General features: G+C 40.7%; 1 protein-coding gene across 19 annotated transcripts in view; it reads right to left on the reverse strand.

Annotated features, from left to right (window-relative positions):
• ADGRL3 (adhesion G protein-coupled receptor L3) overlaps window positions 1–25,003 on the reverse strand; it is a 508,900-nt gene that overhangs the window by 252,637 nt on the left and 231,260 nt on the right. For 18 of the 19 annotated variants that reach the window (XM_050337727.1, XM_050337726.1, XM_050337714.1 and 15 more), the window contains exons 4-5: window positions 20,776–20,796; window positions 19,830–20,043 (exon numbers count right to left, since the gene is read on the reverse strand). In XM_050337727.1, coding sequence (XP_050193684.1) covers window positions 19,830–20,043; window positions 20,776–20,796 — 235 coding nt within the window. The remainder of the gene's footprint in view (window positions 1–19,829; window positions 20,044–20,775; window positions 20,797–25,003) is intronic. The other variant, XM_050337711.1, reaches the window with a different exon arrangement.

Consider the following 25,003-nt stretch of genomic DNA (forward strand, 5'->3'; position numbering starts at 1 on the left):
ATTGAATAGGAAGGCGTTAAAAAAAAAAACGGGGAGGTGGCTGAGAACAAGAGATGTTAACAATGAAGCTCTTATGCGAGGAGGATTCAGGTCATCAATTTTCCTTCAGTATGAATCAAATACTGTTAAAAACATGGAAGCGGCTCCCTGATAAGACACACAGACACGCTTGAGAAATTTAATGCTTTGCCCCTCGTTGCAGAATTTACAGCATTTAATCGACCAAATGGAAAGGCAGAGGCTCTTATCAACTGGAAAGCGGGAGGCGTGACAGGAGAGCAGGCCGGGATAACGAATGCACAGTGAAGTCATAGGGATGCTTGAGAAGCCACTCCAGTGTCTCGGTGATGCTGAGGTTCTCTGAGTTAATTAAATTACATCTCCCCCATGGGCACAATCTAATTTGGGATGTGATGGAAGTAAGGGACGGCCTCCATTTTCTTCCATGCCCTAGAGGACACAGAGTATCACTGAGTTAGATGCCTGATGATCCACATCAAGTCCTGCATCCTTATCAGTGAGCTCTTCTGCTTTCACCCAGATTTCCCCCTCCTCTTCCTCAGATCCCCTCTCCAGCCTCCTTTCCAACATACTTTCCTAGAAATCTCTCTCAACCGTGATGCAAATTTCCATCCTTGCTATCTCCCCCAATTTAATACTGACCAAATGTGCCTGCTGCTTGCATTGCTCTCTTGTCATTCTCTAAACTCAGTTTGCTAGTACACAGCAGATAGTATCAGCAACTTCCTCACCTCCAAAATAAACTACAAACCAAACAAACCAAACCATGCACCACTGTACAAGATGATCCAGTTGTTCACTAGGCTTTCATACACATTTCTTCTCCCTCAAAGGTGCTTAAAATAGCTTGGAGGCTTCTTCCAATCAAATTTCTCCGAGGCAAAAGTACTTGTCAAACCAAAGAGCTATCTAATACAGATGCAAACCTTTATGTGCAGAAAGATCACAACATTTAATTAAAATTAAGACTCTGCCAACAGAGACACTTCTATTCTTCCCCATTACATTTTAAATGGTGGTAGAAAGGATAGCAAGTGAACTTTACAGATTATCTAATATGTGATTTTGGCATCTATTGATACACCCATGCATTTTAATACATAGGAATGTCACAAACATCCAATTTTCTAATACTTCTCAAAAATATAATTTTACCTAATGTTCACAAGTAACCTCTCCCATGTAAATTAATGCTAAAATTATTATGTTAGCCCCCATTTCCACATAAAGCAACCTGTAAGTAGACTATTGAACAAAACCAAAAGGCCATTGACAGTAATAGTTGCAAAAGACTATTCAGGGGACTTCTCCCTGCTCACAACACTCATCTAAACACTGATTCAGCATACAAAAGGCATCTTCATTAATCTGAATGGGACCTGCTAGCACTTTTTTTTTATATTATTATGTTAGCTGAATCACACTGTCTTTTGGCTTCTGGAGAACCAAGAGACAAATTTTTAACTCTATCATCTATAGTGTCACAGTCTCCCCAACACATTCTTTGCAGAATTTCTGCACTGATGAGCATTTCATTCTTTCTATTGATCCAAAAAATACATACATTAAAATGGTCTGTAGAGGAGGAATTGCTCTGTCCTTATTTTATTTCAGTACTTGTCATTCCCTAAAAGCAAAAACCAGGTGCCTTTAAATTAGAGAGAAAAGGGACAACATCCAGCTTCACATACAATGTAGCAGACTCCTGTCACACCCAGCGTTCCAATCCAATTTGGTCTCAGTCTCCCTCCTTCCATGAAGATGCCTAAACTCCATTGCTGACTTGAGGAAGCCACAGGGCCCAGCCAAAGATCTAGGAGAGGTTCCCCTTGCACTTTGCCCCTTGTTCAAGCAGCTGTTGTCAATGCCATTGATGGCCCTACTTTGTGACTGATTAGTACCAAGTCATCATCTCTGGCATGGGAAGAATCCACGCTTCTCCCAAATGCACCCCTTTATTTGTGGAGAGGGCACAAAGTCTCTGCCAACAGTCTCTGCGTTTCATGATTAGAAACACAGGCTTCCCTTGAGCCCTGTGGGAATTGCCCACAGGGCTGTGATCTCAAGGTGGCATTTATTTCCTGACAAGCTGAAAGAACACTTTTCATCAAAGAATCACATAATCAGGAAAACAATGATTAAAGAATAATTCTTATGCTGTATTCACATGTCAATCAATCCTCTAAATCGAGGTATAGATCTGGATGCACAAAGAGGTAATCAACTTTTTCATCACAGAAATGACTTTCTGAATGGCATTGCTTCTTATTTCAGAAAACAGAACCTACTACACACCTCAGTTGAGGGAAAGTCTGTTTTCTTCAGGTCATTTCTGAAAAAGCACACAAGAAAAAATTGTAGGAACATGTGAAATGCCAGAGGCTTTGACCATACAACTCGACTCCCACTGCCCTGCTGAAATTCTCATTTGTCTGTCACCAATGCAGGCAACAGAGGTACATAGGTACATAACGATGAATGACCCTTACTGCAACTTAATTCTTGACTTGAGTAGGTATGTGGTTTCCATTTTAGGACAACAGAGAACAAGAATTACCCAACAACCCACACACTGTATGTTTCTGAGTGGAACTGGGATGAAGAGTGGAGGGTGTGGGAAGCTGCCCTTTTTCTCCTCTGTTGAATTTGGCAGCGGTGTGAGTATGTGGGAGAAGGAATCAGAGCTTTCAATCATGCCACTGTCCCTCAGCACTTCTGCCTGTGCACCTCCCAAACCGCAAACTAGCTCCACTTTACTGTGGGAGAGCAACTTCAGAGGCAACTTTGGACTCTATACAAAAAGTAGCAGAGAAAGAGGCTCGGTTTTGAGTTCTCCACAACTGCCACAAAATACCTGTGAGCAAACCACACATTTTATGATTTTCAAGACTGAACTCACAAATTTCTGACCATATTACTGCAGGTGTCATAGAGGCAATTAAGCAATCATCCAGATATACAGACTATCAGAGAATCCTGCTGTCACCAGCAATCAAAGGCATCAAATACATCTGCAACAAACAGGAGCAGCAGAAGCAGAAGGATCAGTGACATCAATTCATTCCAAACAACTTACAGGAAAGCAAATGTCATGGACAGGCAGAAAGGGATCTCTTTCTACACTGAACCAATTTATACACCTTCAAAACCCCAGGTGGTGTTCACACAGAGAAAAGTCAAAGCACAGAGTTAGCAAGGCTGCTGGTTTGGAGAAGAGAAACTTCTGCCACTTCCCCCAAGGGTGCCCAAGAGCTCTAACATAATATTAGGATGCCAGAAAAAAAAAATAGAATAGAGAAAACATGCATATTATATATGATGAAACCTACTAAGTCAGGGACAGCAAGAAGCAGAGACGAGAGGAGAGGAGGCAAGAATTTGCCCTGAAGGTAAGTTTTACTACAATTGCCTGTTTCAGGACTACTCTCATCCCAAGCAGTACTTTAGCTTAATCTCCATAAAATCAGTATGAACTGCTGAATACTCTGAATTTTGAAAGAAAATTCTTGACAAAGATTAACATTTCTAATAATAGCATGTATTTGCATATAGTGTAAGTGGAAAAGTCACACGCAAATAGCAAATGAGTTCTGATGCGACCTGGTCTAAACAAACCTGGAAGAAATAATTTCTCCCCTCCCTGTCTAAATCCTTGGTCAGCAGTGTTGCTGGACACAGTGATAAAGCACTACACCATCTTACTCAGAGGATCAGTTCTACCACAGCCAAGCATGTGAAGGTGGGGCTTTTTAAAATGGTTCTTTTCCCCCTACCCCTATATCCACCCTCTCCTCTCCTCCCCCCCCCAGTTATACGGTAATTAAGTACTTCTTTGTACATGTTTCACCTCCAGAGAGAAAGTTCTTGCAGCTCAGAGGAGAAAGCCTTCCCATACCTAGTGCTTCGGCTTTCTTAAAGGTATAAGTAATAAAATACAATCTGAGATACCAGATGTATATATATCAGATACAGAGAAGCCATTCAGGATAAAGTCTCTTTTGGAAAAGATGAAAAATTTATTCTCTCCCCAGAGCCAGGCATAAGCAGTCAGGAGTATTCATATCTTTTTTCTATCAACTCAATTAAGCATGAAATAAGGATTGCTGGGTAAAATGCAGCATGTATTGGCATGCATGTAAAATGCAGACTCAAGGAGTCTTAAAACGCCCTTATAAATATAGCAAAAATAGACCAATAAAATATTTTGTAATGACTATTTATGTGCGTATAACAACTTATTATTTCAATTCTCCGCATCAGGGATTTCTTGTTTCTTTCCTCTACTCCTTAAATAAATCTAAATAAATTATACATTTAAAAACAAGCTATGCATCTATAACAACAGAAACAAATTTCATTTAACATCCAGCTGTCAAAGCCAGCCCTTCTGTCACTCTTTATTCAAGTCTGTTCTACATAATTCATGTCATCTTAATTATTTCCTTCTCTTTCTGTGTAGGATAGCACTTAAGGATGAGCCACTTACAGCACAGTCATTTCCTTTGGAGATGTTACAACTGCGTGACATGATCACTTACAAAAATGTACACTGATGTTTTAAGGTCTCCAGGTGGGGAATTGTGTATATGCAGAGCCTATCATGATGGGACATCACTTGATCTGCATACTACAGCAATAAAAATAGCAGTATATATGCATAATACTGTGTTTTAACACAGACAAGCTGTGCTATTAATAGCCTCCCTTTTTGCTCCTTTATCTCCTGTATAAACAGACGCTGACAGAGTTTATGGGAAGCAGAGTAAGACAGAAGAAGAGAGCCTAAGCTCAAACCAGACCGAGATCCTTTCTTCTCTGTTTTTTCTCCTAAATCCCCAAAATTAAAAATTCTTAATCCTCAGATAAGGTCCTTCCCCTCCTCCACCACTCTATGCCAATAGTCAATTAGTAGGATTTACAAACATAGCTTTAGTCACAAGTACACTAAAATATGTCCAAAGCAGTATAGCCATCACTCTAGAAATATCCTATCCCATTTGTACAGGATAAATAATTAAATTGTTTTAAGCAGTCTAATCTATTAATGCCTAGAGAGGGTTTAATTTTGGCCACTAAATTTCAAGGAGCTACGTATGTCAATTCCATATAGTTAATAGCCATAAATCAACTTCCTCACTCTACATGACCAGTGAATTTACTACATGACGGAGAAAGCCAATTCTTCAAATAAGGTTTCCCTACAAAACGTTCCTCGTTCTCCCTGTTGCCCAGCACACATTTCTCTTCCTTCTCTGCCCCTTCTGGGGCCTCCTGAAAGCTGCAGCAAGGGACTTGGAAAAGTGATAGGCTGGATCTTGCTAACATTTACTCACAAGGATGACCACCACGATTCAGGAAATTTTCTCAGTTGAACTGAACTACTAAAGCTCAACAGTGCTTCACATTACCCCAGACCCTCCAGAATCAGACTTTTCATGCTCCAAAACACTGCTAGAAACATCACTGATTGCACCCAGGCTACAAACAAATCTGGTTTTGCTTCTTGTGCATACAGTCCTGTACTTTTCACCCTGCTCTGCTGCTGACATTGCTTTGAACACCATCTCAGGTTACTCAGAGCTTCAGCAAAGCATGATTGCTTACTCAAAGCTGAGCTGAAACAGCACAAAGAGCCTCCACACTCAGGGTTGCTGCATCTCAGAGAACAGCCCAAGGCCAGGAACATGAACACGGATTGACCTGCTACCACTGGCAGAGCCACATGCACAGACCAGCAGAAGTCAGGGGACTCACCTCATTAAGAGCTGGGAAGATCAAAGGGGTTGAACACAGTCACAGAGCAAAAGCATTGTAAAATATTAACTTAATTCCATACTGGCTGACTGTTGCTGAAATCCCCTTCTTTCCAGTTACGTGACATTCCCCACCAAAATACAGATTGCCTCCTCAGTGCCAAAATAGAACGTGCCTACCCACCTACTTCCCCATGTAATGTTGGCTGTAGGAAGTCACTGAAAGTAGGAACTGCCCTCCCTGAGGGTGCCATCCCCATGGCAGGCATTTGCTGGTGCAGCCACACAAAGGCTGTAGAGAACACAACAGATCCTGAGCACCTGCAGATCAGGGCACTCCAACTCCAGTCGTGAAAGTGAGGCTCACCTAGAAGAGTACAGGACCTAGACCTTCACATAGTCTAAGAAAAGTCCCTGTAACTACATTGAATTAAAAAAGACAAAGATTACTTAGAAATAAGCAACAACAGCACAGGTCTCACAATGATGAAGAAAACACAGTGATCACCTGGGAGAAAAGGACACAGAGAAGCTCCTAGGAAGAAAGAAAAAGTCCAGTAGATGAAAAGCCAGGAGAAAATAGGAAGTATTAAAGCAAGAGTTACAGTTTTCTCTGGTGCCTAATAATGAGATGATAATAAGATGATAATAAAACAAAAAGCTTGGGTAAGATGGAAAAATTTAAGTCAAAGGCTAAACTCCCAGAATATTATGAAGCCAGCTCCCTTGGACCCCATTTGCCTACTGCAGTCTTAAATACAGTGGGCAAAAGTGGGATATACAGTCACAGTGTGAGTTCATTGATTAGCAGCCATAAAAGTTTGGAGGTGCCACGCTGAAAGTCATGACACCTATGTGGGATATTAAAGACAGCAATTTTTCAGCATTACGTGTGGTGCAGAAGCAAGGGCTTTAACAGACATCCAGGGCAGAACAACCTTCTTGCTTTCTTTGTGCTTTTGAAGAAAACCAAATGACCAACACCTGTATCATAATAAAATCTGGATTTGCTAGTATGCTGCAATACCTTTGGGATCTTCTGGATTTTGCTGCTGGTATTAAAATCTGAAGAGACTCCGTGTTGCTTCTGTTTCCTCCTTGATGTTAAACCAGTTCTTCTCTTTGTAAATGTGTAAGGCAACAAATGTGCAGTATTCTCTTTAAAAAAGGCTGCCATTTGCTATTTTTCTGTGCACATGTTGCTGTACTTTCTTATATGTGCATCCCTCTCTACATATATGCAGTCAATCTAGATGTATATACAAACATGCCAAGTGTTGCACATAAAAGAAATGCATATATTTAAAACATCATACTGTATACTGTCTATTTTGCCAATAGCCATCTGGGAGAGTAAAAAAAAAGCATAGAAGAAATACTTCATGTCACCAAACTAGATTTTGTACACTTCTACAGAAAGAAAATGTTCCAGCTACTCTTTGTTTTTTTCAAGCAAATTAACCATTACTGCCATAGCTTTATCCATATAAAGACAACCAGGTTACACCATCTAGGCAACCAACTTCAACAGACCACCGTCTTGCTTTTCAGTGTATTTTTAAATGCCACAGGAGACAGGACAGGCATATTTTTATCACCATTACACATGACAGAACCCTGCAAATCTCAGTGAATCAAAATCTTTCATTTTTCCAATGTGCTGATAGTATGTTTCGTACCATTTTGTTCTAGTTAGGCCCTCACATGGACCACCAACAGCTGATGATGACTCCTTTAGCAGCACAGGGATTTCAAAATTACCCAGTATTTACTTCAGGGCCTCATGCTCACATCTAAGCCCTCCAGCCATTCCTGTGGCCAACACTAAGCGTGTCTTTAAATTAGCACCGCAGCCGCTGCCACTTTGTTTCTCTTCTCTCTGAGCAACACTGGACTGTGACCAATCCGCCCTATAGATTTCCCCCTTCCTACAAGACCCTCAATAAAATTTGTGATATTCAAAAAGTGATACGCTCTTGATTTCACATTCCTCTTTCACAGCTGCATTATTCCTGCTGAAACAGTGGAATGAAATTATGCATGGAAACTCTGCTGAGAATTTTCCTCTTCACGGAAGAAGAAAAAATGCCCAGCGTGCTCAGAATTCAAATCAGAACCAGAAAGGTCCTGATTCCAAATACATGTTATCAATATGCTACACATTTAAAAATCACAGAGTACTTATCAAACTTGAGGGTGTCCCCTTGGGAGGAAAGGGATTAATATGTAACCTTGGGTTAAAAGAGGTTACACAATCAGGATCTCCCATACCAACACTGAGGGAATTAAATTCATGGTAGAGATACTGCTGAAATGCAAGGAAATACTGGAAGAAACTAACATGATTAAAAAACATGAATTAATTCTTTTATGCAGAACAGCCCCAAAACACAGATTTGGCAGGTATACTCCTCAAACTCACTTATTTATTCATTCATTTTAGTTGCCTTGCTATACTTTGTGAATTATTCTTCATAATTCAAGGAGACATGTAATAGAGTTCCCACATATTTTAATACATATTCTACGTCTCAAAAATGAAAGTTTTTGAACTATGCATCCATTTCTATGTGTGCATATCTGTATACATCTCCAAAGAAGATGGCTGAAAAAGGGAATATTGGTTTTTCATCTCTTAATTATGCTTTTCACCCTCCCCCCTTAGTGCATTAATTTGGCAGCTAAAGGTTTCTGCTCTCACTGAAGGCTGAGACAACAAAGCCTCTCGGAGCCCGGATTTTTGGCACCACCTCACTCCTACTTTATGCTTGAGGCTACTTCCCCTCTGACTGATTCTTAATTTGAATAAGCTTCCACTGAAGACTGTATCAGAACTGCAGCAAGTTAATCTTATTAAACCATACGAGTTTAAAAAACTCATAGCTTGATGTCAGGCAGGCTGTTTCCAAATTGGTATACTTAAGATCCAAATTAGATCATGAGCAAAATATTAAAAGGCACTAGAGCCACTTAAGAGTGAACTTCCATTTCCAAAAGAAATTTCTGGACATTGAGACCATAGGACTCATGCCAGTTCAGGAGTAGTCAGGCTCCTGGCTGTAATGGCTACTTTCAAATGTTTAAACCTTTAAAATTTAAGCTACAGAGAAAGGAATAAAGGCATTTATTTCACCTGTTCTCAATACTAGCATAAATACAAGGGTCCTTCTGAAGGATACACTAGGTTTAGGAGATTTCTACTCCAACTCGAAGTTTCCTGACAAAAAAACAGCTTTGGGGTATACTGTGTCAATTGGCACTGAATCTGTAAGATGATGCAATAAAGTTCCTTTTAAGCACTACAAAACGAAACCCTCCATCCTTTTCCTCTGCCTTTAGCCTTTATAGAGTACTTTTGTTTTTTAAATAATTAACAAGTGTTTACAACTTCAGTTTCAACTCAGCCACCTCCGGGCACAGAAGACTGCAGTCAGTAGATGTAAGGGAAGGGGTGGGTAGGATGCAATTCACCCTTGGCTCACCAACCCATGTGGTTTGCAGCAAAGTAGGTGGCGGCTCAGCTGCCCTCTTAGGTCCCCTTGACTTCCAGTGATTTGGTGAGATGAACTACTGGGTCCTTTTGCCACCTGGACACCATCCAGGCCACAAAAATGAAGTTCGTGGATATCTCCTGGAAAGCTTCTACCTCCATGCTGACTTCAGACAGCTCTTGTCACATGCTCAGCATTACATAGGCACCAAAGTGTTTTCTGGATTGCAGCCCAACACGACAGGCATTAGTCTGCATTGTTTGGTGCTTGGCTTTAACTCTTTACATCTAGCTACAAGTGCAACTAATCAACTGAAATTGATTTTCCAGAGCTCAGACTAATCCACTACATTGAAGGTGACCTATATTCCTTGTGTGTATGTATGGTCAAGGGGTGTGGAGGGGGGTTAAGGTGTCTTGGATATTAGATGCCTGTGCTCAGCTCTCAGTAACTTTGCCACTAATTCAAAAGAGCGTCAAGGTGCACTTCTGTCACAATTTTTTTTTTTTTTTTAAAAGATGTCTCCCCTGTTCCCCAAAACACCAATGGTGAAGATTACTCATCCACGTTTGTCCCTGAAATTCTCCATTACTCATGGGAAAGTCACTCAAGATACCAACTTGAGCACACCTTCAGTCCACCAACACCTGTGATGAGAGCATAATGCTCTGATGTGTGTGACTCAGACCCTGGACAACTGCAGCTAGCACTATATTTTTTCTAGAACTAAGCTTGTTCCCTCCAACTTAATGTACGCTTTTATATTTTACTCCACATATTTGCTAGTATTGAAGACCAAACTTTACTTTCCATCAGTACTATCTGGGCTACACTGTAATCATTTAAGTGGAACAATCTGTTCCAAGTGACCAAGAGAACTAATGATTTATCAGAAAGAGAGCAGGTGTTTTGGGGCAGGACATAATTATATTGTGTGGGTGTAGTACTCGAGTCAAATGGGACATTCTGCATAATTCAAAGCCACTCTGGGAAAGGAAGAGAGTAGGGAGGCTTTCCAAAGAGAAATGGCCTCAAACTCTCAAATTTATCACAAACAATTTTTTTCCCTATCTGTTCTTTTTGTTTTGCTTAAAATAAAATTAAAAAAAAAAAATTAAAAAATTAAAAAAATTAAAAAAAAAAAAAAAAAAAAGGAAAAAAACCCTCAAACAACCCTTCAGCATTTGAGTAGACTTCACGGAGGGGGGAGGAAAAAATAAAAGGCAAATGATAAAAATAAAATAAATAAATGATCTTGCCTTTATATAGGTAGATGTAGCCTGAACTAGAACTCTGTATAGCTCATCTTCCCTCAAATGTGGCAACGCAGAATTGTGGTTATTCAGGGAAAAAGAAAGAGAACCTTCTCATACACTCGTGACAAAACTCCAAACCAACTCCCATAAAAAGAAATATTTGAAAGATCATGGCTTGGTGAGCAGATAAGTTAGAAGCAATGACAAATGCACGCAAGCTAAGGAACAGAAGCGGCAAAGGTAGCTTGGATGTCTTTGTCTTCACAGTGAGAAAGGATGTTAATGAAATTAAAACCTGACAATCATTTTTCACACAATAAGCTATTATTCTGCTGGACTCAAGAGAACCTAGAAGTCATCATGATTGTGGACTTAATGAGATTCAGAAAGGATTTGACTATTTATATGGCCAGCAAGAGTATTCAGCAATTGCAATTATAGCTGACAATCTAAAAAGAATATTAAAAATCTTGGGCTTGGGGTGAAAACCCACCTCCTAACTATGAGAGATCAGAACATAAAAAGGCATGGGAGTGGCAGAGATAGTCCCTGCCCACTACGGGATGCCACATCCTGCCCCAAGGCAGGGAAGACTGGGCACAGGGGCAGACCAGTGAACACATGGGGAAACTCTATTCCCATTCTGCCATCTTCTCTTCTGGCCAGCTCCAAATCCTCCCTTCTTCCTTTGCATTAGTTTTATAGTTTTCTATGGTCGTCTTGCCCATAACTCAACCCTCCATTTCTCACAGTGTCTCTGTGATAAAGTTCTCCCCTTCTTTGTCACCAGTCCTACTCTGGGTAAAAGCATGTAATATACTGTCTACTACCAACTGCAACTCTCAGTAACACACTGAATGCTGAGGCTATAATTCAGTCTGGAGACTCTACTACTGCCCATAAACTACTCCCCATCTCCCAGTTTACGATGTCAGCAGGACTCCAGCTGAATTAAGGCTTCCACTGTATATAACTGACACCAATGTATTATCTTATACATAATGCATAAAAGATGGCTCTAATCAAATTCCATATCCTGCCCTTTCTTTACATCACAGATGTGGCCTGGCATTTCTTATGCACTCGGCTTACTGATACATAAAATCCTTCTCCTGAATTATAACGGGCAGCAAAACCTTTTCTTGGGTCACTGCTTCCGAGAACTGCCATTCCTTCCCTCTTTTCCCCAAAGAGGTTGAAATAAACTTCAGGTTATTCCAGTAACCAAACTCACTCTTAAATTTAAGGACCACATTGAACTGATCATCCAGGAACACTGCCTGTGTCAGTCTGTATTTTTTATGCTGACAAGGTAATGATTTGTGTCTAAGGCACATCTTTTGCCTATTTTCATTTGGTATCAGCAGAGGGATCACACAAAATGGAAAGCCAAGCTGTGGATGCCAAACTGCAAGCATGCAAAGGTGAGTGAGGTCTGCAGAGTCCTTCCAGCCCTGCAAAGAAGCACAGAAATCCCAGGGTGTGGTAAAAGCCAGTGCTGGTTTTACACGTCTTGGAACAGAATATGGAGTTCAAGCTCCAAAGATTCCACAAATGATGCAGTCAAAAATGTGCTGAATGAAAGCTTTGAAATGTCCTAAAGAATAGAGAATCCCCTGTGTATAAACCCAATTTTGACCTCAGGCACAGACTGAGCTCTTCTGTAACATGAAGAAAGAAAGAAGCAAAAGAAAGTGATAGAGATGCATTGCTTCAAAGTACCTCACAGCTCTTCAGACATTATTCCTAGGCAGAAAACTAACTGGAGAAGGAGGATGAATGCATCTTTCTATTCAAAACTCACTACTTAAAATAGTGTATGTCCATTTAGCCTGAATAAACCTTATATGCTATCTTGCAACGTTCTACATAGATTTAAGCCTCATTTAAGGAGACCAAGCATCTGAAGACCAGTCCCTGTGATGGCCTCATAAGACTGCCATATTCAGGTGAACTGAAGATGCAGGACAACTAAGCAAAAGCACCTCTGATGTTTGTAACTTCAGTAATTTGGGTAATGGGCAGGAGGTGCCATGGGGAGCATGCAGATGCCTGGCTTTAAACTTTGCTCTTCAGGTACGTCGGATAATGCTTTTCATGGTCCAAAACCTGTTTCATCAAAAGCAGGGGATAGTACTCAAGGGCCTAAAGCTGCATCTTCACTTATCGCCCTTCTTGCTATTCCAGGATGGCTTTCTGTGGGCCTGCACCCACTTCCTGCAGCGTGGTAGTAAATGTAGCATGCATGTCAACCAGTGCAGCACTGTCAGCAACATATCCATCTTTGCTCAACCCTTCCTCCTGGGTACAAACTAGTAGCTACTGTTCTCAACAAGCCTCAAAATTTCAAAAAAAACCTCAGATAACAGGAGTATATTTCACATAGGCCCTCTCCCACTGGAAAAGCTACATGCAAAAGGTTGCCAAGGGAGGTCCAGTTGCTTCCCTCTGACAAGGTGGAGCTGGCCACTTTCACACTAGTAAAGTAATGGATGGAGTAATCAACCTGGATTTTTCCTGCACAGTTTTCAGCACATCATGTGTTCAGCAATTCTGAGGCTACTTCAAGACATGATTTATGCAAGAGGTTACCCCATATCTTCTCTTTGTCAGTTAAGGCCAGTGAGGGGGAAAAAGAAATGAAAAGAAACATAAAAAAACTGGCTGGAAAAATGAAACTGTCTTAGAAAACAGCAAAGACTAATTCCTCCAGCTTCCTCCAATCTGCACACTTCAAGGAGGCCTTTCCCTTTGGCTACAGAGGCTGCTGGTTGCACATTGCTTTCTCAGCTCAAGTCTGAATTTTCTCAAATGGCAGTGCATTGGAGTTGCATGCTAACAGCAACCAAAACCCAGCAGGCACAGCACAATACAACCCTTTATTTATTTATTTATTGAAAGTGTGGTGTTTTATAGCTGGCCATGGCTACCAATTGGTACCCAGGGAAGCCTAAAGCACTATTTTTGATCTACAGAGCCTTCCACAGTTTGGAACCTAATTACCTCCAGAAGCTACTGCCTCCTCCTCATCTGTTACCATGGCAGCTGCAATCAGCTGAGATGTCTGGGCTGACAAACCCTGATTTACTAGGGTACCAGGGCAATTCCAGGAGGCTGTCACTTTAAGAATTTACTCCAACAGCACTTTGAGGAAAGGAAGAGGTAGGATAAATTAAGACTGTATAGGCTGGGAAGTAGCAACCTATTTTAGAGTGATTCAACAGCTCGATGCATAAAACCCCACTAGCACTTACAGTTCTTGTTTGGGCTTTTCTGATTTTTGATTTTTACCCGCTCTTAGTAGTAGAATATGTGCCCTTGTCTCAGGGTCAAGGTTCAGGTAAGATTAACAGACTTTCCTTCATTTTAAAATATCTTTCCACATGGTGAGAAAATAGATTGTTTAACCAAGTGGTGTGGCTTGTTTTCTAACCTTTTATATCAGAATCCAGGGAACGTGAGCTTCAGTATTCCCTGTTAATTTCTACCATTTATAAAAACTGTTTAACTGAAACATTAGTATTTTTCCATATTGATGCTTTTCACGTGGAGATCTCAAAGCGCCAGACTTATGCTTCCCAGAAAGCCTAGCTTCCCATTGCAGCATTTCAGTCCTTCAGAAATGCACTTCTCATGCCATCTGTGTGGTAACAAATTTAGAAAAATGAGTAGTATCTTGGCAATCTTCGCAAAATGTACTCAGGATGCAGAGGAGGGTGGCGGGGTTCCTATGAAATAGGGCATTCAGTATCTGAGTCAGAGGTGATGACAGCGTATAAGCAGGGGGCTGTTTTCTAAGAAATATGCCATTAATTTTGTAGAACCTAACACGACTGTGCTGCAATTCAGCTGGAGTCTCCTCATTCAGTCCTACTTATGGGCCTTGTCACTACAGAGCCTCCAGGTCTGCAGCTCTCCTCGTGCTCTGCACCTCCTCACACACACTGTAAGAAGCTACTTAAGATAGAAGGCTCTACAAGAGCATCCTGAAATTAGTATGTTCAAAACCAGTGGCCACTCCATGAATGATTAACATGAATTATCCTATCTGTAAAATACAGATAAGCCTGCCTCTTTATTTCCCAATGCAAGTGCAGATCACTGACATTTGAAAAGTGTCTTGAAAATCACAGCAGCTGATAGCATCAATAACAGCACACCATGAGATGCAATATTATTACAATAATAATGGCACTCATTTCAGACTCCTGCATTTCTCAGGTCATCAACCAAAAACATTAACAAAACACAGCCCTTCAGGAGATGAAAAATCTTTGCAGTGTAATGCAAGCTGGTTCATTCAATTTCTTTATTCTCACCTAACCCTGTGCAAAGTGTCTGCTACCATCCTTCCAGCTACTGAGAGAGTTGTGAGTGCCCCTCCTCATGTAAAAGGATTAGGCCCTCTGATGAAACTAAATGAATATCTGAGAGCAGTCTTACATCCTTAATTGTACTTTCTGTTTGGTTGTTGTGGTTTTTTTTTTAACTCCAAGTCTTGACCTGGAGGCATCATCAATATCAACACTGAAACCAGAGACAAACCACACAGATCAGACTCAAAACTAAAGGAAATTAGCTCAGCTAAGCAACTGCAGAACTGGCAGGGCATGTAGTACCTTCCCCAGTTGTGCCTCCCAGGGAGCTACCAGAAATTCCCTGGCTGCTTAGCCAGCAGAGGAGGCAATAAGAGCTGCAGCACCCACCTCACTGGCCCTGCCTTCCACCTCACCAGAGAGCTGTGCTGGGGGCAGATGGAACTATGACGAGCTGCAGTGAAGCAGAGGGTACACATAGTGCTGCACTGTGCAGGCTACACATCCTCTGACTGAGGAGACACAGTTTCTCTGTCCTGGAAGCAGTGGGAAGCTCTGGGCAGGAGGTGTCCAGCCTGTGGGAAACAAAATGGGTCCAGTGCTCCCTTCAGAGGAGAAGAGAGGAGAGAGCTGAGAAGCTTTCAGCCCTCATCCCCAAGACAGGAGTGGCAACAGCAGCATACAAGAGCTTTGCAAGGTTGTGTGCAAACGCTGCTTGCTTTGCAAACTGAGCTCTCTGAGTTGCTGAGAGATACAAGAGTGGAAGGCTCTTGCTGGGGAACATCATCTACCTTCCAAATTTTGAAAAGGCAGAAAGAAGTTTGCTTTGATCCTGAGAACAGCTGCTGAGACCTGTGAATATTTTTCCCTGTCTCTTCTATTATGCCTGCTAGTTTTGTCGTTCTGTCATATTATTCCATCCCTCCTTTCCTTTCCCCAGAGTTAAGAGTAGCATGCAATGGTTGGGGTAGACAAGGATCTGAAAAGCAAAAGGAAAGCCTTGCTCTTGCCTTTAAGACAAAAAATGCACTTGTTCTGTCTGTGTGTGTACTTACATGTTACGTACTTCCTACTGTTCCTACTTGGATTTCCCCCTTTCAAAATTTAGGGTTAAAGCCTACAAAAAAGAACGTTCCAAACTACAAAGTTAAATGCAAAGGTGGTATCGACACCACATAGCTCTGTGAACGTACATGCAAAACCTGATCCACCCATCTTCTTCCTCCTAGTGGCTCCAACCCAGAAAAGTACACATACAGGTCTTCATTCCACAGAACTCTGAAGCCCATGCCTTAAAAAGAAGAATGTGCTGGTGTATTTGTGTGCATTGAGGAGGAGGAACCTAAATGTTTAATTCCTGTGCCCCCACTGCAGGCTTAAATTTGTGTGGTGCTTTTACAAGGCAACCGGCTCCACTGACTTGTAGTGAAGTAATATGTAGCAAAAAGTAATAATGCAGATTTTGCCTTTCCGAGCTGGCCATTTCCTTGGTGGAAAGCATCCACAAGAAATTCAAGAGAGTACACTAAAAGCTATTTTTTTTTTCCTTTTTCTTCAGGATGTTTTTAATATACTAAACAGCAGTGTTAATGCTATAAAAACAAAGGCAACTCTTAGGGGAATAGGAGGCTGCTTTTCCCCATTGTTCACAGAGAACCCTGGTTGTTTGAATGGATGATATGATAATTTCGTGGCACAGTTGCTTAAGGGAGGACATAGCAAAGACTCCCATGGTAGCGTGTACACAGCTTGCAATGGGCATGGCTAGAATTTAATTGTTACAGCCCTCAAAAAGACACTTCTCTAAAGCAAACATGCTATGAAATATATTTTTATCTAATTAAATCAGAAAAACTTTAACTTGCCAGCTCCTCCTTCAAGCATCCAAGTAACTGCTCCCTGTAACAGCTCAGAAAGTGTGCTTTATAAACTAAAAAAAAAAAAAAAAAAAAAGCCACCACAAAAACAAAACCAAAAAAACCACAAAAACAAAACCCAACAAAACAACACAAAAACAAAATAGGCCATAGAGATTTAATTTTCTATAAAATAGCTCCCTACAAGCTGTTTAAATGTCCTTTACTTTAAGCAGTACTCCAAAGATTTGAGAGATTTCCAGGGCAATGATTGCAGTAAGAACTCCTTGTGCTCCCTCTGCTCAGGGGGCTCCACAAACAAACCATAAGATTTATGCCTTTCCCTTTCAAAATAACCTCATATAATCGTCTGCAAAAATTAATTTAAACAAGCATACAGAAGTAAAGAACAGGCTAGCTCAGGGTGTTGGTTTTTTCATGTGTTTTTTATTTTTTTTGCAGGGGGAAGACAGGTGGGCTGAGAGTGCAATCCCTAATGTCTACTATAAATCTGCTCTCTCTCAGCCTCAGCTCACAAACTAACACCACCCCTGTCTCATACGTACTTTTTTCCCCATCTTTCCCTCTCTGCCTTGCCACAGCCATACTGTAATGTGTCTGAGTTGGCTGTACAGTGTTTCTGATTAAAAACTGCCAGTAGTTAGACAACTTATTATACAATCTACAAGGAGACTGTGTATTTATGAATGCAATAATTAATCAATGCATAATAAGCACGCACTGCGCACATTGTTTCTCTTTCCATACACAGACAGCTTCAGTTACCATGCAGGTTTACATTGCCACAACAATCTTCAGTTGCCATACCTGCTTCCCCACCCCACAGTGTTGGCAAAGACAAGCTCATTGTATTAAAGCCTGCATTAATCTGCAAACTCAACCAAATACTGCCAAATTAATAATTTTTGCAGGTAGAGGCTTTCAGAAGAAAATGTGGCATAGTTAGCGCCATAACTACTAGGCTGTCAGAATTTTCCTTTTAAACTACTTTTTTCAGAGGCTCAGCTATGAAGTGTACTCGGAGATGTGAGCTGACAGACTGACTTTGCATCTTAAGAACATATTTCATTTTAATGGTTTTATTTTTAAATTGTTTCAACTCTTTGAGTTAATGGAGATTAAAAAAAGAAATGAGACTGACATAAAAATGCAAAGTAGAGTATTTTTCCCCTTTTTAGCTTGTTTTTTAACTAGAACCAGGTTATATTTATTTTCAAGAAACTCAATAGTACCCAATAACAGGACTACACACTTATTCATAAAAATCATCAAATGGCTTAAATGTAAAGAGCCATTACCCTTTCCTGAGCCTCCCTGCTGATAAATGGCAGCAGGCAAGGCCCCACAGATATCAATATTCAGTCCACTAAGGATTTGCTTGAGAAGTTTACCCCTCAGTGGCCAGCTTCTATGGCACCACTTTCTGCCCACATGGAAACACAGAGATGCTTTGGCCCAGAGATGTGCTACCCTGTTAAACTCTCTGCTAAACCATTTGAGTCTGCACTGATGATACCTGGAGACAACGAATCAACACAAGTTTTCATCCCAGTGCCATGGGCAAACAACAGGATTATGTGCCCACCCTCCCCAACCAAAGAGTTAACATCTATTGCACACTTGCTACATATGGGGACTGACTGAAAGATAGCAGAGCTCTGCATTTGGCTCGGAAGCTGGTGCCTGGAGGACAATGATACATATATATGAAAATATTAATACTTTATACTCTCCCAAAAAGCAATGACATGGTTTTATTCTGCCAACATGGAGAGGATTAAGGGTTTCTGCTTGAAGCCACTAACAACCTGAACAGGAGAATTACAGTAATTCCACTAAAACCACACCAAATCCAGAGGATTGGCTGATGGCACGTTGTTGCCCTTTCCACTTCTCTTGAAAAGGTAGCTGGCATAATCTATAAACAAGACTTCAACAAGCTATTCAAGGAGGTCCAACTCAAATGGTCTAATAGGAGCCACCTCCAGCAAAAGGGACATTTTTCATGAGACTTCTTAGCGTTCTGAGACCTAAATACTTGACATGGAACAATTCTATGGGCAGGTCAAAACCAGCAGTTAACTTGTGAAACACAGATGAGACTCATGCTTTCTTTTCTGTTGCTCACCCCAGTCCATTTTTAGTGCAAAGCATCTCACAGCAAACAATAGCAAGATATTCCATTAAAACCTTGCACTGCTTTAAGCCATTAGGTCACCACACAAACACTGCTGTCATAATGTTAATTAGCAACACTTTGCCTGGGTCAATACCATTATTAATACCTTGAAATACTAATCTCTATTGCTAATTAACAGTCAAATGTAGTGAATAATTATTCACGTATTAGGAAAAATTTACTGAATGCAATTACATGTCAAGAGCTGTGATTTACAAATTCTTCCCACAACACCACCTGTGCCAGAAAATATCCTTAAAAATTCGGCAACAGTTAAAGGCTTTCCATAACCAGGATACCTCTAGTTGTAATAAACTGATAGGCCCTGGCTCTGCAATACATGAGCCTGTCTACATGGCTTGTATCTCAATTACCATTTCCAGATGGAGCAGCCCCACTCAAAAGCTATAGTTATTATACAGAAATTTAACAAGTCTTCTGCAAGACCAACGTGAATACCAATCCTCGATTGAAAATTCAGATCCTCCCTAAAACTAAGCCTGCGAACACAAGGAGAGAAGCAGACACTTCTTTGTGTTTTGAAAACTGTAAATGTTATTCTGAACACAAAATGTTAATTATTTGAAGGAGATTACTGGCCTTCTGTTTGAACATAGTACAAAACCCAGTGAACATTCATTTGAGAAAGATTTCACTTCTGTGTTCATTAAGAGCCTTGATATTTAGGTATTTCAGAGACAAAATTGGAGAATCAAGATGACTGATCAGCAGTACTTACAGCAAATGTTATTTATATTGCGTGATGCTAAACCAACTCCGTTAAACCCATAGTTTAGCGACGATAGCTGTAATTCTGTGCACATACATACAGACTAAGTACCTGCATTTTCTCATGCAAACACACATACAAACTGGTGTGTACATTCCGGATTAAAAAACCAACAGTCAGCAAACAAAGAATATTAAATACTATACCTTTGAGTCATAATCTTATAGGCATCTGGCAGATAACAGCGGATATTCTCCATCTGAGCAGGATCAGAGTCACAGATTTTATCGTCAGTCCTCCCGTAGTTGGCACTTTCGATCATGATAACATCTGTTCCTGGGCAGCGCAGCTCTATGGGGTAACTCTCGCAGGACAGCTCCCTTCGGACCACAGCCATGGGGACCGGGGCTCGGCTGAAAGCTGCAAGGATTAACACACAGAAACACGGTAAACATTTACTTTCCAGGCTGAAGCTAAGATTAAAAGCGGAATGACGTTTAGCAGCAGGTTTTATCCATGTGCTATACTGAGATAGTTTCGGTACCATTGAGATACGGTCTGTAGAAACGGGGTCCAATCGCTGGCTTGCTGGCTCTCCAGAGAAATTACTTCTCCACTCAGTGACTTGATTTTCTCATCTCAAAAAACCCCTGAAGAGATCCCTTTTATACAGGGCTTTAGCAATCTCCTATTGAAAGAGGTAAATAGCAACTACAGCATGGTTATTATTTCTACTTACCAGGTGAAAAGCTAGTTGGTTTTGATATACAAAATTACAGCCCCGTGTTGTACTTGATCAGGCAAAGGAAATTTTATGACAACCAGCAATCCAAGCACCAGGATCCCACCTGCTCAGCAAGACTGCACCTGTCCTACAGCAGATGTAATAACATCTGTATTGCTCCTGGTCCTTTTCTTGGTCCTCAGAAAATGAGAGCCTGATGGCTTTTGCTGTAGCCTGCAGCATGCCGAGGGATGGCCTGCAGGTTCTGGCAATCTTCCCAAAGTTTGGGCCCTGCATTGATATCTTCCATGGAAAGGACAATTTATGGGACACCGGATGATTTAAGTCTTAGTTTTGTGTTGGATCTGCCTAGATAGTCAAATAGTTGGCAAATACTTGTGAAGTTAAAGAGCTCTCAGAAATCTTACCTGTTTTAAAAGAAATCCAGGCTACAGTTTGCAAAAGAAAAAAGAAACACACTTTGAGATGCCTTGAAAACAAAGCCCTAAAAGTATTAATAAACAAACTCACTAGACAACAAGCAATTGTATTTCTCATCTTTACAGCATCTTTGATCCAAAGATCTTAAACAGCTTGATGAACGTGAATATATTAATCCCCAAATATCCATATGAAGTAGCTATGCATTGTCTTTCTCATTTCAGTAGCAGAAGGGTTATGCAGCTTCCAAAAGATCTCATGGGAAATCCATGGTGAAGCTGGGAACCAAAAAAATTGTTTCCCAGCCTAGCACACCAGCCACAGACTGAAACAAAAGCCAACTCTTTTCCTTACTTATTCCACAAGAATGAAAACTCATCCACACCAAAAAGGCTCCCAGCTGCAGGGATGATGTGCCCTCCTACCCACACACTGTACTACCTCCAACACAAACCTCAACATACAAACCAAGCCTGTGTCTGTGTGTGATGGTCACAGAGCAATTAGTGAAGCTTTAACCCTCTAGTAGATCCATGGCCCATCTGACACCAAACATCTTTCACCGACTCACTTTTCCCCAGCCCCATTATAAAAACACCAAAATACCCTCCCCCCAAAACCAAAAATGCCATCCAGTGTTCTGCTGTCTTGTCCCAGATAACTTCCACGTGGTACGCGCATGCCAAGTTTGCTTGTGGAAAATAGGAGCATACTGATATTTCTCAGAACATCCCTTAACTATATCAAGGCTGTTTTATCTGTCTCGCAGGCAGCAACCCAACACACTAATTTCCATGAAGCCCTCTATTCTTCTCAGTTCTTTAATTTACGTATTACTGGACAGATAAACGTTCCCATTTCTGTAAATTTACAAGGATTACTCCAATATCAGATCCTTACTGATGCACCACAATTAAGGACTAATTGCCGAACTCCCAAGACAGACGTGTGCTTATTGTTGAATAACAGCTTCTACACTTGGCATAGTTCTAGGGCTTGGATCATGTAAGATGTCCTGGTTTCCCTGACACTGGAGAAATAGTTTTACCCTGGACTCGTATTGCACCATACACTTGTGTAATGCAGTAAATTCTTACTGCAACCAACTCCTCCTGTTACAGAAGGAGGGAAATGAGGAGGACAAGCACAAATCTTTGAGATGCAATACCTCAAACCTCTAAGATGCAATACTTCATTCTTACCCTTGGCTTTAAGTCACTAATCAACAACAAGGTAAGTGGAGGAAGGATGGGACAAAGTTAAGAGACAACTTTTGATCAAAGAGAGAAGCCAGCCAGAAAGGCAGAGTCAGCAGTGCCCAGCAATTTTAGCCAGCCCTACAAACAGTATCAAGAGGTATTAAGTCCATTTACAGGCATCTGTCCACAGAAGCCTGCAGCAGGCTCTGCTCTGTGATACACTATGGCAACAGGCCAGTGCTGACCAAAAAACTTCTGATGCCAGGCTTCTGATTTTGGAAAAGAGCTGTGGTGAGCTCTCTTTTCAAGCCCGTTCTGTACTAAACCTGAGCAGATTGGTGACATGGGAGGCAGAAGGCTTCTAGCAGCTTTTGGCAGAACGCTGAGGCCAAGGGCCCTCCCTCCTCCTGCCATGTGCTTAGATGACTCCTATTAACTGCCAAAGAAATGACAAAATGAGATTTACAGGCAATATCAGCTGTTGGGAGCTATGGTTTGGCCCAGCCCTGGGTCAATTTGGATCCTTTTCTCTGGAAAGTTAATGTATGCTATACAAAGGGCAAAGACAGTTGCTAATACTACTTTACTTTTTACAGTTACCACTGCAGAATACAAAACTCAAACTTCTGACCCACATAATTCAGAAAATATATTTTTGCTCTCAATTCCTATGTTGGTGGTTTTGGGGTTTTTTTTGTGTGTGTTTTGCTTGTTTGTTTGTTTTTCAGTAACTATTTTATATCATCAAAGAAAGCTATTAAATACATGATGGCTGAGGAAAACCCCACTTAAAATCACACTAATTAACTGCCTGAGAATTCGCTCACACAAACCTAGTGTATTTGTCAGAAAGCAATACTGTACATATGCAGCACACCTTAATGCTTGTGTTTTGTTGGAAATAAGACATTAGGAACTGCTACCAGCAAGCAACAAAGCTGTTAAACATCTTTCTGTGGTACAGTGAGAGCACACTTCTTGCATCTTGGGCATGTCTCCTGTACATGAGACTTTACAGCACTGATCTACTAAAATTGCATGTACGTCAGTTCCAAGTAACAGCCCCCCCGTCCCCCAAAAAATAATCTAAACCAAAACTGATCACCTCTTCCCCAAAATAACAGCTCTTGCTCTACTTTCCACGAAAGAATCTCTGGACAGGTGAAAACATTTCTAGATTCAGCTTTCAGTTTCCTGGAATTCACCTTTTTGCTTCTCACTTGTCTGCTTGCCATTAGAAGGACAGCTTTCACTTACAGACACCTCCCTATGGTATCAGAGTCAACATTTAAATTTATTTTCTGGATATAAAGCATAAATGCAATTTGACACCCTGGAAAAACTGTAGAAGTAGCTGAATACTGTCATACAACATGACCTCCTATTGTGCTTTCTCCTAAAACAATAGGCATGCGTTTTCCATCCTGACATTGTCCACCAAATCACTTGCTCTGGATGGCTTTTTCTTCTACCTTGATATCTGCAATAAATACTCCAAAGGGAGATTACATCCTGTCTGTTTATCTCCTTGTAAACACATTTCTTGATGTTTTGTCCCTATATGATAATCTTACTTAATAATTTTTACTGGTTTTCCTGTAAGGAGCAGTGATGTTTTGCTTTTTGCTATGAAACAAGATACATCAAAGCCCATTTGTGAAATACACAGCACGATTGTATTAATTCTTAATACACTTCTCTCTTCTTTGAGTAGCTCCCTATCTTTGCAGTCTCTCACTGAGCTCCTTATTTAATCTCCTAAATAAGTGACCTAATTGTTGGCTTGAAGTCAAGAGGAGTCGATGGTTGCTCACTACTTTGGAAAACAGGTATCTTTTTCCAGGATCCTATGTGCAGACAGCCATCTAAATACAGAACTTAAAAAGAGTGTTTTTCAAATTCTTTAACATTTAAATGTGTGCCAACTTGAGTTCTGTAAGTGCAGCCATTTGGTGGAAAATAATCCTCCTGAGCTTCTGCAGAGCAAAGTGAGAGCAGAGGGTGAAAAGGCAACAGATAATGACAGGATTTTATCTGGGCGATTTAGAACTTCTTTGTCTCTGCTAATTTCAGGAGCTGGAAAATTAAGTAAGTCATCAAAATCTTGTGCTTTTTCTCCCCCTCGCTTTTGACCTCAGAACATAATTGCCTCTTGTCATGCCTGCAGGGCATGGGCTTGTAGTTATCACTCTGTGCTTAATCAAATGCCAAAATAGCCTTTAAATTATGTGTCTTCTTGGCTGCTAGGGACTTGTTGAGCTCTGCTACATTTAGAGGCACGATGGTAGTAGATGTACTTTTAAAAGAGAAGTGTGGGTTGATGCTTTTAATTAGGTTTTATATGCATTTTTCCCAGCAAAATCATGTTCTGGCTCAGAATTTTCAGACTGAATTTTCAGTGCCTATTTAAGGGCAATGAAACAAAAGCTGGAAATGCAGAGATAATTATTTTCACAAGCTCTGTATATGATTTAGTCTGCCCAGCTAAATACCTGACTTCCTGTTTCCAGGCACAAACATAGCTTGCTAGGGGAAGAGGAATGCTTCTCTGTTTGTAATTTTGCAGGACTTAATATTCCCACAGTTCACCTTGACTCTGTGGAGGGTAAAAATATCAGAAAGTAATAATTAAAAAAAAAAAAAATCGAAAAACCAAAACAAAAACCAAAACAAACAAAAACAAAAAACCACACAAACAAACAAACAACCCCACTAACCTCCTAGTCCACTCAGGTGTGGGTGGGAGCAGAAACCTCTTTTAGTCAATGAGTCAATAGGCTTTGTAGGACTCTGTCACTCCATCATGAAAAGTACACACTTAAGTGCTTTTCTAAATCAGGGTCTTAACTTTTCTCTATTAAGGTATAAAGTCTCATTAGTGCATATTTACAGCATGCAAACATTGCTCAGTATTTCTTCTCTGTTCCCCCTCTTTCTTAATCCAAATTATACCTGGCCTCTGATCTCAAGACTAATATTAGTAGTAAACAAAAGCTCAGGTCAAAGACAGTGACAA

The sequence above is a fragment of the Myiozetetes cayanensis genome, unplaced genomic scaffold (assembly GCF_022539395.1).
Source record: "Myiozetetes cayanensis isolate MyiCay16 unplaced genomic scaffold, myiCay2020 scf7, whole genome shotgun sequence".
Taxonomy (NCBI): domain Eukaryota; kingdom Metazoa; phylum Chordata; class Aves; order Passeriformes; family Tyrannidae; genus Myiozetetes; species Myiozetetes cayanensis.